Source organism: Gymnogyps californianus, chromosome 2 (genome assembly GCF_018139145.2).
Source record: "Gymnogyps californianus isolate 813 chromosome 2, ASM1813914v2, whole genome shotgun sequence".
Lineage (NCBI taxonomy): Eukaryota > Metazoa > Chordata > Aves > Accipitriformes > Cathartidae > Gymnogyps > Gymnogyps californianus.
In genome coordinates this window covers 2,708,459-2,722,056 of record NC_059472.1, presented here as the reverse complement: position 1 = coordinate 2,722,056, position 13,598 = coordinate 2,708,459, and the positions used below count along the sequence as shown (strand labels likewise).

The 13,598-nt window shown below is 44.4% G+C and overlaps 1 protein-coding gene across 4 annotated transcripts in view; it reads right to left on the bottom strand.

Annotated features, from left to right (window-relative positions):
- TSNARE1 (t-SNARE domain containing 1) overlaps nucleotides 1-13,598 on the bottom strand; it is a 487,146-nt gene that overhangs the window by 378,865 nt on the left and 94,683 nt on the right. For all 4 annotated transcript variants that reach the window (XM_050891624.1, XM_050891627.1, XM_050891625.1 and 1 more), the window contains exon 2: nucleotides 12,975-13,097. In XM_050891624.1, coding sequence (XP_050747581.1) covers nucleotides 12,975-13,059 — 85 coding nt within the window. In that variant the 5' untranslated portion in view covers nucleotides 13,060-13,097. The remainder of the gene's footprint in view (nucleotides 1-12,974; nucleotides 13,098-13,598) is intronic.

The following is a 13,598-nucleotide window of genomic DNA, read 5'->3' as shown; positions in this document are numbered from 1 at the left end:
GGTAAGAAACATAGACATCCCAATAACGTGTTTCTACTCAGTTCATCGAAAGATGTTGCATGAAACCAGCCTGGGGTCTGGATAAGAGGACACCCCAAAGCCAACGCTCTGCTCATCCAGCACATTTCAAAGACAAGGATCTTCTCAGCGAGTCCCACCTCCTTATAAAGCACTTGTGGGCATTATTTCCATGACGTTCAATGAAGTTACTGCTATGTGGGGCTGGATTAAAGCCGGCACATCGGTCTGGCCAGTCCCTAGGTGTGTTTTAAGTTCAAAGCGGGTGGTGACTGTCACCTGGGAACGTGTGCTGCCAAGCAGAGGAGATGTGACACAGTTGTGCTGGCCACTGCCCTGCCGGCCATCTGGCGAGATGGCAGCACGCCTGGCTGCTAGACGTTTGTGGGTCTTTGCCAGGGACAAAAGGATCAAGTTTTTCAGATAGACTAAGCCCAATTAAAACTAAAAATAGCACGTTAGCCCAAGGAAGCTGCTCAACGATTTGGAAGAACTAGGGACATTCCCCAGTGTCACCAGACAAGAGCCATTCTGTCCATCCCCTGTGACCCTGTGGACTGGGACATGGACAACAATAGCAAATAGTCTTGAAACAACAAGAAGTGTCAGTCTCTGACCCTGACCTTCTCTAAAAAAATGAGTTATCTGGGGCAAGAAAGCATGTGCATTGCAGAAAGGCAGGGAAACCAGAGAATAAAATGCACATACTGCTTGGGATGTCACAACTAAAGGTTGTGAGTGCTAGGCCCTGCTCTCCATAGCTTGAAGAGTCATTACTAACAGCATGATCTATGGTTCTTCAAGACTGTCTTCAAGTCTTCAAGACTGGTTTCTCCAGCCCTGACATCCACATACGCAGAAGCAGTACCCTGAAGGGCAAAACCCGCCCTACTTCACTCTCCAGCTGCTTCATTTCCATCTCAGCCAAGGGAAGAAGTTGCAGAGAAGTCAAAGAGTCCATGACGACAACCTGTACCAAACTCCCACAGTTACAGAACAGAAGAAATTACGCTTTCTTCAAGTGCTTCTCCAGACTAGGAAACCAAAGGAGAAGAGAGAGGAGCACCCACGGAAGATAGCTGCTAACCAGTTCTGCGGAAAGAAGAGAAATAAAACCTACTTCTACATAACTGTCCACTAGCAAGTTTTGCTTTATTCAAGTACTTCCTTTAAAATTTAAAAGCAAGTTTACACCTTGTTGGGTTTCTACTCTGCAGATGTTCAAAAATGCCAGTAGCAAAGCTCATGAACAGTTCTGCTGAAGGATGAGCCCAGGACAGAAACAGCTCAGTTCAAAGGCTGGCCAGCGCTAGATGAGAGCAAGCCCTGTGAACCGCAAGCCAAGAAACCACAGTGGCTAATGTGGTCCCTGTTTTAAAGGAATAACCAAGGTTTAACAGCAAGGGAGTCTGGCTAAGGAAAACCCTGCAGCTCAGGAATGGGGAAGAGAAAGCCTTTTCCATGGAAATCATACCAGTTTCAAACCTTAGCATATAATCCCCAAGGGAAACAGAGCAGGCAGTGGGTTCGGTTTGTGAACAGGAATCCTTCCACGACCCAAATCCCTCATCCATCAAATGAGGATAAAAGTCGTTTTCTGCAGGGGATGAAACGCCGCTGGGATGGGACAGGGCAGAGTCGTCCTCCAGCCGCCGCAGGGGCAAGAGACCGTGAGCTTTCCACTCGCCCTTCCCACCGCCATGCCATGGTTCAGCAGCACAAGGGGTGAGCAGGAGGCGAGCTGTCAAGCGCAACCAGCTTTGTGCTAATTTCCTGGCTAAGCTCATTGCATTTGGTCATTTATGTATAAATCAGCAGGGCTTTGATTTATTCCTCCTTCTTCACCCTGTCTTGGGATCACCCTCCAGCCTGGGATCAGGAAGCAATGGGAAATTGGTTTTAGAAACACTTATACAATCACTTGCACACCTCAAAACCTACGCAAGCTGCTTCTTCCACCCCACTACAACCATCTGTAGGACTATCGTTACCTTCAGCCACATCAACAGCTACTAAAGGTGCTCATGAATCCCAACCATTAATATCCAAGTCTAACAGAGAAAATTCAGGGAAGATCTGCAACAAGTACGTCCTAACATCCAATTTAAAATCCCTCCTTGCTCCTAAGTGCTTTCCATCCACACTAATTCACCCTAACCCCCAATCTACCTGCTTACATCTGTTGAGTCCTTCCTCACTGATGATCTTTAATCCCTGCCTACTTCTAGCTGCCAGTGTCTGTCTCCAAGCAAACGTCCACCTGGAAGAAGAGAGTTAGAAATCATATTTCTGGACTGAGAGCATGGATAAAAGCTTTATTCTTTTTTTTTTTTTTCCACTCAACCCAAATTCTGTTTGTGTAACATGCATTTTTGGGTCAGCTGTGTCTACCCTTCATAGTGCATAGCAGTGAGTTTGTGTACTTTCTGCAAATAAATACATCCTTATAGTTAGGTTTCAGAACAGCAATCCACCACTACAGTATTTCAGTATCTATATAAATCTCCATTCCCATTTTGCTGGCAGGAACAAATCTTATAAAACTACACTGGTGTCTTCAAAGAGAAAAAGGAAAAAGCACACATACACGAATGATGCTAAATCCTGTTCTTCTAATCGATTAAGAAAGACATATTCTCCATCCTTAAGAATTTAATTAATTGGATAATACTAGGCAGCAGGAGAGGAAGAAAACAAGAGAACAGGGAAGTTAAGTGATTTGCACAAGGCCACACTACAGAGCAGTGGCAGAGGTGACCAAGACTTGGAAGTTCAACACTTTCAAGTCCAGAACCTTAAAGTTTAAAAGGATTTTCCTCCCATGTCAAAAAAAGCGTTCCTCATTCGGTACTGAAAACCAGTGGTCTGCAGCTTCCAGCCTCAGTATTTTGGACATGCTTTCAGGAAAGAAATAGCAATATACGTGTCAAACAGGAATTAACCCCAGCATAAGAAATTTTACAATAGATTGGCTATTAGGTACCACCTAGGTGTAAAATAAATCGTGTTTATCCATTTAAAAATGCACGCTTTAGCTCTGTCTTACAGACAGGTAAGGAAGCATGTAACCTTTTTTTTTTTTTAAGAGGAGCAGGTGACTCAGCCAGACATTCCCAAGCGATGCTGTGGGCTTCTCCAAGGCTGTGCAAGCAAATGAGGAGAAAAATCCCCCTCCTTGGAGGCTCAGAGATCTGCAGGCAGGAGCAGGAGTGATGGAGCAAGGCCTAGATGCATATGTGCTCTCCAAAAGGTCAATGACTTGCTGGGCTACGAGCTGCATTCATTCACAGAGGTTTTGCTAGTTTATATGTTGTTTTTTTTTTCCCGTAACACTGGATGCAAATACACCCCCAACCTGGCAAATACACTGAGCTCCATCTCACCCAGTGCGCCCTGCAGCACCCACTTTCCATATGACAACAGCACAGGCAGCAGAAGTTACGTTTTCCCCTCCTAAACTTTATCCCAGGTTTCAGATTCTTTGGATTTGTTCACTCTTACTGCCAAAACGCCAAGCGGAAATTCTGCAACAAAAAAAAATAATCCCTGAAGCAACACAGTTAATATAAAGCTTGCTTTGCAGCCAAAGATCAGGGTGTCGCAGCACAGCCTCATCCATGTTAACAACCTGAGCTGTGCCAATGTCTGATTTGTACCTGGGGAATGCTTGGGACAAAGCAAAATCACGTCAGAAACTATTCTAGCTCTCCTTCCAATGCCCAGTAATGTCCATTCCCAAACTTACTGGGGTTACTACAGCAATAGCAGAGCAGACAGAGCATGCGCTTGATCACTCACTGCACGTTAACATCCTTGCAATCCAACCTAGGACAAACCCAGTCGAATTTAATTTCAACCTCACTTGGTTTCCTGATGTGCACATTAAAAAAAAAAAAAGAGACCTTTTAGCAAGCCATAAGGGCAGTAAAAACTGCCAGCACCTTTCAAAGAAGGGAATACAACGTGGAGTGGATAAACCTGTGCTAGCAATGACAGCCTGCTCCTGGACACCACCTTTTCCAGTGAAATTTGGGGGCTCTTCCCTTCATGTTGTGGCAAAGGAGTTGCAGAACCTCAGGAAAAATGCTGGCTGGAGCATTTAGCCTGTCTGGAGCCTGATTCTGCTTTCTCCCTGGGAAGACGACTGGATGAACTGAACTGGGATGCAGACACTGCTCCAGCAGCCCTGGCCATGGCACGTTGAAAGCAAACCTGGGAATAAGCTCTGACCCGATCTACCACTGATTTCAGACCATAACCTCCCTGCCAGCGCATCTGCATGGCACAGCAAGACATAGGCGAGCACCGGGACGTGCACGGTGAGACAGCTCTGATGGAAAAGCAAACAGCTGCAGAAGAGGAGCTCCAACCTCAGCCTATTTCCCATGGATCCCCATTCAGCAAGCACGGACAGATGTTCGTACAAGGTCATGGAGTAATCCTACTGCTCAATTTCAGCTGTGCCTTGCTTCAAGTAGACTTATTTGTAGGCACAGTTTAAGAAAAAAGGCTCCTGATCCAAGCATCTGATACCGCCAAGATACAAAGAACACGATGCAAAGCACAGGGTGCAAGACCAGGGGTACAGAAAACGTTAAGGAAGCCTCGCAGCACTTGCAGGAATTTCATAACACAGCCAAGCACTCACTCAACGGCTTGTTGGACAAGGGCTCTAAAGCAAAGACCTCTCTGCTCCTCTAACTGGAGAAGTGCTCTTGAGCTACTGAGAAAGTTGGCAAAGAAGAATTGGATTGAACCAACAGTATTAAAGAAATCTCAGGAGCATTGATGTCTTGTCCAGGTCTGAATAGCTGTCCTGGTTTCAGCTGGGATAGAGTTAATTTTCTTCTTAGTAGCTCATACAGTGCTGTGTTTTGGATTTAGTATGAGAATAATGTTGATAACACTCTGATATTTTAGTTGTTGCTAAGTAGCGCTTATCCTAAGTTAAGGATTTTTCAGTTTCCCATGCTCTGCCAGCAAGCAGGTGTGCAAGAAGCTGGGAGGGAGCATGGCCAGGGCAGCTGACCTGAACTAGCCAAAGGGATATTCCATACCATGGAATGTCATGCCCAGTATATAGACAGGGGGGAGTTGGCCAGGAGGGGCGGATCGTGGCTTGGGCATCGGTCAGCGGGTGGTGAGCAATTGCATTGTGCATCGCTTGTCTTTTCTTGGGTTTTATTTCTCTCTCTCTTTTTGTGATCTCCCTTTTCATTACAGTTATTATTATATTTTATTTTATTTCAATTATTAAACTGTTCTTACCTCAACCCACAAGTCGTAATTTTTTTTTTTCCCCCCAATTCTCCTCCCCATCCCACCAGGGGTGGGGAGAGGGAGGAGTGAGCGAGCGGCTGCGTGGTGCTTCGTTGCCAGCTGGGCTTAAACCACGACAATAGCTTAAACAAGAACTGATACAAACTTTGCGTGAGGCGATAGCTGAGGTGTTTTTTTTTTTAAATAAAACTTAATTTTTCTTTGCTCGGCATCTGAGACAAGGAAAAGCCCTTGCTTACTGGCTCCGCCAGAGATCAGCCAGCTGCAAGAGCAGCCAGAAGCAACAAGCATTGAGCTGTATTAATTTCAGGAGCTGAAACTAAAGCACAGGACAGTTTCTTCTCCTTTAGGGAAATACATCCACCTGGAAAGACATCCCAGGAAGACAGCCTCAGGTCTGGGGTTCACAGCCATGCAACCATTGGGAAACTAAAGGAACCACCAGCACGTTCATCCTGCTCTGCTTTCTCTATCAAGGTGCCTCTACCCATACGACAAGCAGACTGCGGGGAGAGGATCTTCTTAAACTACTTCTAATTTGACTGCAATTGAGTGGAAAATGGAGCAAGCTATTCTGAGAGGATGAGATGTTTAAATGCATTTCCAGCTGAACGATGCCTAAGGAGAGGCCAGCATCTTTGCTTTCTGATTTTCTGTTAAAGATTGGGACCACCAGCATGAGTTTTACACGTTTACAGTAAAATGGCTTTGGATGACTGAGGCTAGCGAATAAAATTGGTAGAGAAAAAAAAGTTTACCTTTACCCAAGAAGTTTTTGGTTTATTTTTTTTTAAATGCCAGGAAGTTGTCAGCTCACCCTCACATATTTCATTAAAACACTTATTTATTCCAACGGTGTGTTCTGGTTTCCCTAGTTGTATAAATAAATGCGTAACCAGTTAACTTCCCTGAAATACTGAGACTATAGCAAAACATTTATTATAATGTTAAAAGTGCCAGAAGGGATAGGGCAGAGGTTTTCAAAACAAACAGTTTCAAAGTTAATTCGTGTATGCAAGTTAATTCTCCTGGCAATTCCTTTTGCTATAAAACATGTTGTTCATTATTCTTTAATATGTTTCCTTATGTTTAGGCTTATTAATTCATTAAATCACTGCTAAGATCTCTAAGAACTGGATGTAAAACGGAGAATATCCTCTAAATTTAGTGAAAGTGGACTAAGGAAATAAATTTATAATGTTTGGAAGTCTTGCACAATAGCAAAGAAACAATATGAAATAATTCCTGTGTAGATGCCACAAAAAGCTTTTGGAGGTTGTCTAGTGGGAGAGATCATCTTATTGTGTTTTTTTTGTATTGCTTGCATCTAGGCTTTGACCTACACTTTATTTCAGGCCAATTAAGGACTTATTTAATACAACACCCGAGTCTTCTACTTCTGTGTCCCCATAAATTCAAGAAAACGTGACAGGACTCAAGACTTAGAAGCGAAAGTCAATCATTAAGACTCTCAGAAACTTTTTTACACAACATTTGACAAGCCATTTTATTGTTTAGTGCTGTATAAAATAGAGACGAGACCACTTTCTTTACAGTCCAGGTGGTAACCTTGGACTAATGTATATGAACCCATCTACGCATGGCAGATAAAAGGTCGCACTATAAGTCCTTCCTTCCATTCTACACTTGACGGGACTCCATCCCAAAAGCATGCTTTGGTTATATTACTGAATGTGACCAAGACATGGTTCAATCCTTCAGTTCTAAAGGCTTTAACTTTTGATAAAAACATCCCTAATATTGCACAGTAGCTTTGAATCTCCCTAAAAGATTCAAAGATTTTGTTCTTGCGTTCTTTCACTGCTTTTAACTCTAACACTCTACACTAAGGACATTTAAGTGCATAGGTGTGTCCCTCATTGCTCCAGTGAGGAATAGTCGCCGTAACCAGACCTAGACCACCTTCCAGACCCTTTGGACGCCGTACGCTGCAACGACCAAGGGTTTCAGCGTCCCTTTAACAAAACATTGCAAGTGTTGGAAGTAATTGAAGAAGTTAATGCAAAAACAAAGCAGTATTCACCTCCCAATATAGGAACAGGATTAACCACCTGCTTAATGTTAATTAACCTCGGGGGACTCCTTGCATACTTAAGAGTTTGTTATGTACTTCAGCACTTCGCAGCACTAAGATGCGAAGCTGACAGTGGATTCCTTCCCGTGGTTTGCCATCAGACCCAGAGCCGCAATGAGACCACGTGGTGGTCAGGCCACAGTGCTGGTTCGTACATGAGCTTTTGAGTGAGTTTTGTCTACAGAACCATCTACCCCAGCTTTAGCCACTGGAGCTGGGTCTCCAGCAGAGCTCCTTCCATCCCCATCCCACCAAAGGGGTCACGACTGGCGTGAACATCTCCCTCTCACGCAGCATGTGAGCTCTGCGACTTTGCCAACCTGGAGGCAACAATGAACTTCATGATGGGTTTTTTAAGGACAAATCATTTTCCAAAACTGCTAGGAAAAGAGAAAAGTAGGATTGAAGAGGGCAGAAGGATGGTCCAACTGCTAAGACAGGACAGAGACAGCATTGCCAGCACTTACACGTGACTTTTCACCCAAGAGTTGGTTGGTGCGAACCACAGAGGCAGGCAGGTGGTAGAGAGAGGAGGGCAAAGAAAATTATAGACCCGATTCCTGGAAAAATGTTAGAACAAATCATTTAACAATTGCTAAGTATCGAAATGATAATTAGGTGATATATACCCAGTGAACAGTGCCAAGAACAACTTGCACGGACCAATCTAATTTCGTTCTGTGACAAGATAACCAACCTAGCAGACAAGGAGAAAGACGCACGTGCGATATATCCTGCGTACAACTCTGGCCAGTGTCCCATACAATATCTTCACGAGCAACTGAAGGAAAAATGGTCTAGATGAAGTCACAGTAAAATAAAGTGCTGACCCAACGGTCCCTTGAGTGCACCTAGAAACACTGCACCTCTGGAATATGAAATTACCCTCACCCTTGCAAATCTGGCATTTAATGTCCAGGGCATGGTAAAGTTAATAAAAACAGCGTTAAAAATTTCCTGGCTTGTGGCATTTTAATTCAAGCTGCTCATATTCCCTGACCTCTATGCCTTCCTGTGTACAGCAGGTTTTGTTCATTTTCCCCACCAAAAGATGGTTTGGGGAAGATAGGTTGAACATGGTAGAGCGTGCATGTTGCACACATCATAATTGTAAGAATTCAGGGTTTAATTCCTACTGCTGTACAGTGTTTGGTCTCTGTTTATTTTAGACAAGTCACATTACTTAAAAAAAAATCTTTTGAACTCATTTCAATCTTTTTCATTTCTCAGGTTAAAAAATAAAAACAAAAAGAAAAAAACCAACAACTTTCTACTACCTACTTTCCAACTTCTCCATGCAACATGAATGCACAGCTGAAGCCCAGAGAAGCTCCTGCAAGGAAACAGGGGAACACTTGGTTTTACATGGATTTTTTGGGAGCAGAATGAGGATATGAAACGCAGATGCTGCTGAAGGAGGTCATAACTCACAACTGCAAAGCAGGGACATGGCTTACGCCTCCACTTGCCACTCCTCGCTGTTCTTCAGTGGCTGTGGGATGACACTGTCAACCCCCAAAACTGCTATACTCTAAGTAATCCTGGTGGTCTTCCTTGTGACACACCTTAGGGTGCTCCCCAGTTAAGGCTAAAGAACATCTGAGTTTTGCTAAGCGTGACATCTCTTTCCTCCCATCAATTTCCGATAGGAAAAAAAAAAAGTATACTTGCTTTTTTTTCAAGAAATCCTGGATATCCAGCAACATCACCAAAAGCAGAGTTTGAACCAGAGCTGTCTGACACCCAGGAGTCCCAGGCAAACCAAATTCCCAAAAAAACCTGCCTCTGGGATTCCTCCCAAAACTGCTGCAAACGGAGCCTGCGGATCTCTCTAATTAGGCTGGTCAGCAACGGCAACCACCGCACAGCCCGATGATGGGCTGTAAGTCCATCCATCATTGCGTCAGCCCAGGGCCAAGGGAAGCACCTTCAAGTAATAAATCTTTCCCAGTCTGGGGACTGCGTTTGGATCAAGCATGGAGGAAACGCAGCCAAGATGGAGGGACATGTCTTGGGACAGAGGACACCCTCTTGGTAGTATCACCCTTTATTTAAAAAAAACAGACAAAACCCGAGCCCCCTTTTCTTTGCTCTCTTTCATGAAATTAAAGATTTAAAAAATGAAGTCTCCAGTGGTTCTTTTTTTCTCCATCCCACTGTACGACCACTTGCTGTGACAAGCCTCCAGCTCGTTGGGGGAGCTGGGGCTGCCAAAACCTGCTTGTTCTTCATATGTGACTTCCATGCCAATTTATTACCAAAAGGCTATTAAGCCACCCATCACCTTTATTGTTGCAAGATCTCAGGGTTTTCTGTTGGATGCCTGAACATTATCGTTGGACTGCACACTACTGTCAGACAGTAACTATCTGCAGGGATGCTGGTACCTGTTCTTATTAATTTATTAGATATAAAAAGAAGAGGTTTAGAGCAAACGCAGAACACGTCCATCAAGGACTGCTCCCCTCCGCAAGCAGACATACGTACACCAGCAGGAAGGCCACGCTCTTTTGTTCCAGCCATACCATGATCTAATACAGCGGGCAGTTTTTCTTAGCAAGTCAGTCATCCGTCTTTCAGAAGCAGGAGGCAGACGATTAGTGTTGCATTACCCTCTCCTGACACTTAATTAATGACAATATTTGGGGATACTACAACAAAAGACATCCAGCATGTGTTACTCAGTCTCCCATAGCGAAGGGGCATGGGGAACTACACAGGTTCAGACGTAACATCTCTGAGACACAGAGAAAGGAGAAAAATTTCTCTCCAAGTTGCCCTTGGCCAACGTAATCAGGTTCCTTCCCTTGCAATCCTTTCCACAGAGACGCCTAGCCAAGGGACCAACTCGGTATTTAGCAAGTCCGCAGCCAATTTTGGCTTGCTAGGAAAATCAATCCTGGAGGACCTTGGAGATGTGACCATTGCAATGCCACCTGAGATGATGTTGCATGCATGGAGGGGAAGCCGGTACTCAATGCCAAGATGTGAGCCAAGACGTTAACAGGCTGGGCAGTCAACAGACCATGGCTGTCTCAAGAAAGTTGATGCTTCTACATCAGCTGCTTTTTGCAATCTGCTGAGGGTGGCTTCAGCGTCACATCGGTAACCGTCAAAGGATGGGCAAGCTGGGCACGATCAGGCATCTCTTCAAATATTTAGAGATTGCAAGTGTCTTGAACTATTCTGTGCATTTGCATTAAAAACAGTAGTCCTTTCATACAGCACAATAAGTATTCATGTTTTTTTTTAACCTAAACTACAATGCACTGAGATTCATCATTTTTCTAGTCCACATTTCAATTCTCTTTTCTTATGGTTCTTTCATTGTACCCAAGTATCCCATTCTTCCTTGCTTTTATGCCTTTAATTTTGCCTTGTAGAATAGCCTAAAAATCACTATTAACAACTGAACAGACAACTCGCGCTTACTTCAATACCTTCTCCCTGTTCAAAGAAAAAAAATCATAATTACACCCAAACTCATACGAAAACAGAAAATCAAGAGAAACCTCTATGCTTCTTTTTTATTTCCATCCGGGGGAACAGCTATTTGCAAAACAATGAAATGTTTCCTGAAGAACGTTTGCAACCCTCGAAACTTGAAAACCAAGTCAGGCTCCGTTAATGAACGGCCCAGTCGAAATCAAAGGCAACTGAAGAGAAGGGTGATGTTCTTCCCTGGTACAAAGCGATAACACAGCCCTTTGCCATGTTACAAGGTCCCCTTTCCAAGGTCCCCTTTCCTGATGCTTCTGCAGAAGTCTGAACTCCCAGTCGTGTCTACACTGTAGCCACTGCAGCCTCACCCTGCAGTGCAAGCCAGACCCTGAACCAAAATTAAATGCAATAACATGCTCCAGCTAACAAGGCTTGCTGAAAATCAGACTAGATAAACCCAGATCCAGCCCTACAGCAATTGCCCATTCGGATCGGGATCTGGTGCACATCTGGGTAACTGGAGACGTGGTTTTATTCGCCCATACCCATGTGCGCTGGCCTCTCAAACAGCAGCTCAGAAGTGGGCAGGATGAGACCTGCCTTCCACCTCCGTGCATGAGCCAGCCCCATGTCAACAGGGACAAGCACTGCACTACCCGGTGTTCTTCTGGCAAAGGATGCCTCCTACAACTTGCCTGTGTCACGACGGGGACACGGTACGTTCAATGCCTTCAACACACAAAAGCAGGAGGTTATCATCATTAGCTGCGCTCCGTGTTATGACAGTTACATTATGAATTTGCTTTTATGAAGAGCAGCTTTGACTTGCACTTTTGGGACAATTTCAGATACACAGGTTGACACTTGGATGCTTTTCTCTTTCTACTTTAGTGTTTTAAGAGTCCTTTGGGGCAAGGGGGAAACAGGTAAGGAAAGCACATCTGGTCTTCGCTTAAAAACATGCCGCAAATAAAGAATCCACAGCCATTTGCAAGCCACTGTTTATGGTTTCAGCATTTCCTGAGCAAGTTTTTGACCCTGTTGCCACATCTGAGCACATTTCCCAGATTCAAGCAGCCTCCACAGCAGTTAAGTTACCCTCTGTGGAAGCACAACCTGCTGCCCTTTGCACATCTTCACATCTAATCCCATCATCAGTGCACCTACAGCCAGCCACAGAACAACCATTTAGACAAACTTCTTGCAAAGATGCCGGGGAGATGAGGAAAGACACGAGCAGGTCTAGAGAATGTTCCGCATTTCTTCTCCTAGTCCCCCAAAATACCTCCAAAATCCTCATCAGCGCTGTTCTTCCACATTGCAGCCTCAAGTCCTGAACACGCGTACTGGATCTGGCTGAGATGGAGTTAATTTTCCCCACAGCAGCCCTCATAGTGCTGTGCTTTGTATTGGTAGCTACAAAAAGTGTTGATAACCCACCAGTGTTTTGGCTACTGCTGAGCAGTGCTCACACAGCATCAAGGCTGTCTCTCCAACATTCCCCCCGCCTCACCCAGTAGGCTGGGAGTGGGCAAGATCTTGGGAGGGGACAGAGCCAGGACAGCTGATCCAAACTGACCAAAGGGATATTCCATACCATATGACATCTGCTCAGCAATAAAAGCCAGGAGAAGGAGGAAGAAGGGGAGGCGTTCGTTATTACGATGTTTGTCTTCCAGAGCAACCTCTACATGTATTGAAGCCCTACTTCCCGGGAAGCGGCTGGACATCGCCGGCTGATGGGAAGTAGAGAATAAATCTTTTGTTTTCCTTTGCTTCCGCGTGCGGCCTTTCCTTTTGCTTTATTAAACTGCCTTCATCTTGACCCACGATTTTTTTCTTTTCATCTTCTTTTCTCTTCCCGCCCCCTGTCCTGCTGAGAAGGGGAGTGACAGAGTGGCTTGGTGGGCACCCAGCATCCACCCAAGGTCAACCCACCACAGCACGGTAAGACATGGTGCCTCATCATACAAATCAAATCCAACAAAAGTTTGGTTTTTACCTTTGAAAATCACTATCAGAAATGAGCTCTGGAGAGAGTGTGATATTTATACACCAGCCATGCTGAACATGAGCAAGTAAAACTTCAGTCTCCAGGGAGTCAAGCAGAATAAATTACAGCAAGGGATCAATACTTTACCGAGAGGTTGATAGCCTTGTCTCGAAGGGCCTCCAAACGGATTCCTGCTCCCAAATCCACTCCCGTCAATGGATCCATAAGACATTTTCTAGATAGCAATGGATGTGTGATTATACTTCAAACCTAAGAAAACAGAGAAAAAGCCAGATACAACACTGTTAAAAGTCAGTTAAACCCCAGTATTCTAAGAAAAAAGGAAAAAAATAAAGGCAAATGAAAAAAATACAGGACTATCTCCAAACTTCAGGGTGCCCACCTGCGAAAAATAAAAGCACTAAAATCCAGGTCTCCTGGACTACAGCTGATCTTGGGGGCAAACAAGTCATTTGATCTCCCTGTGCCTTATTTTCTCCAGTGATAAAGGGCAATCGTTTATCTGTTTCAGCCACGGCGAGACTTTTAATTCCTCGCTGTTCACAAAGTGCTTTGAGATCCTGAGCTGGTAGGCAAAGACTAGGCACTCGATCAAAAAAAGGTAATGCTGTCTTCTGGAACATTACCACTATGCAGCTGGCTAGGAGTCTATCCATCATACTGCACTCTTGATGAGCTCTCAAAAGAGACAGTTTACTGCTATATTATAAGCTCCTAGGCTTCTAGTATAAATATTGGAGCCAGAGTTAT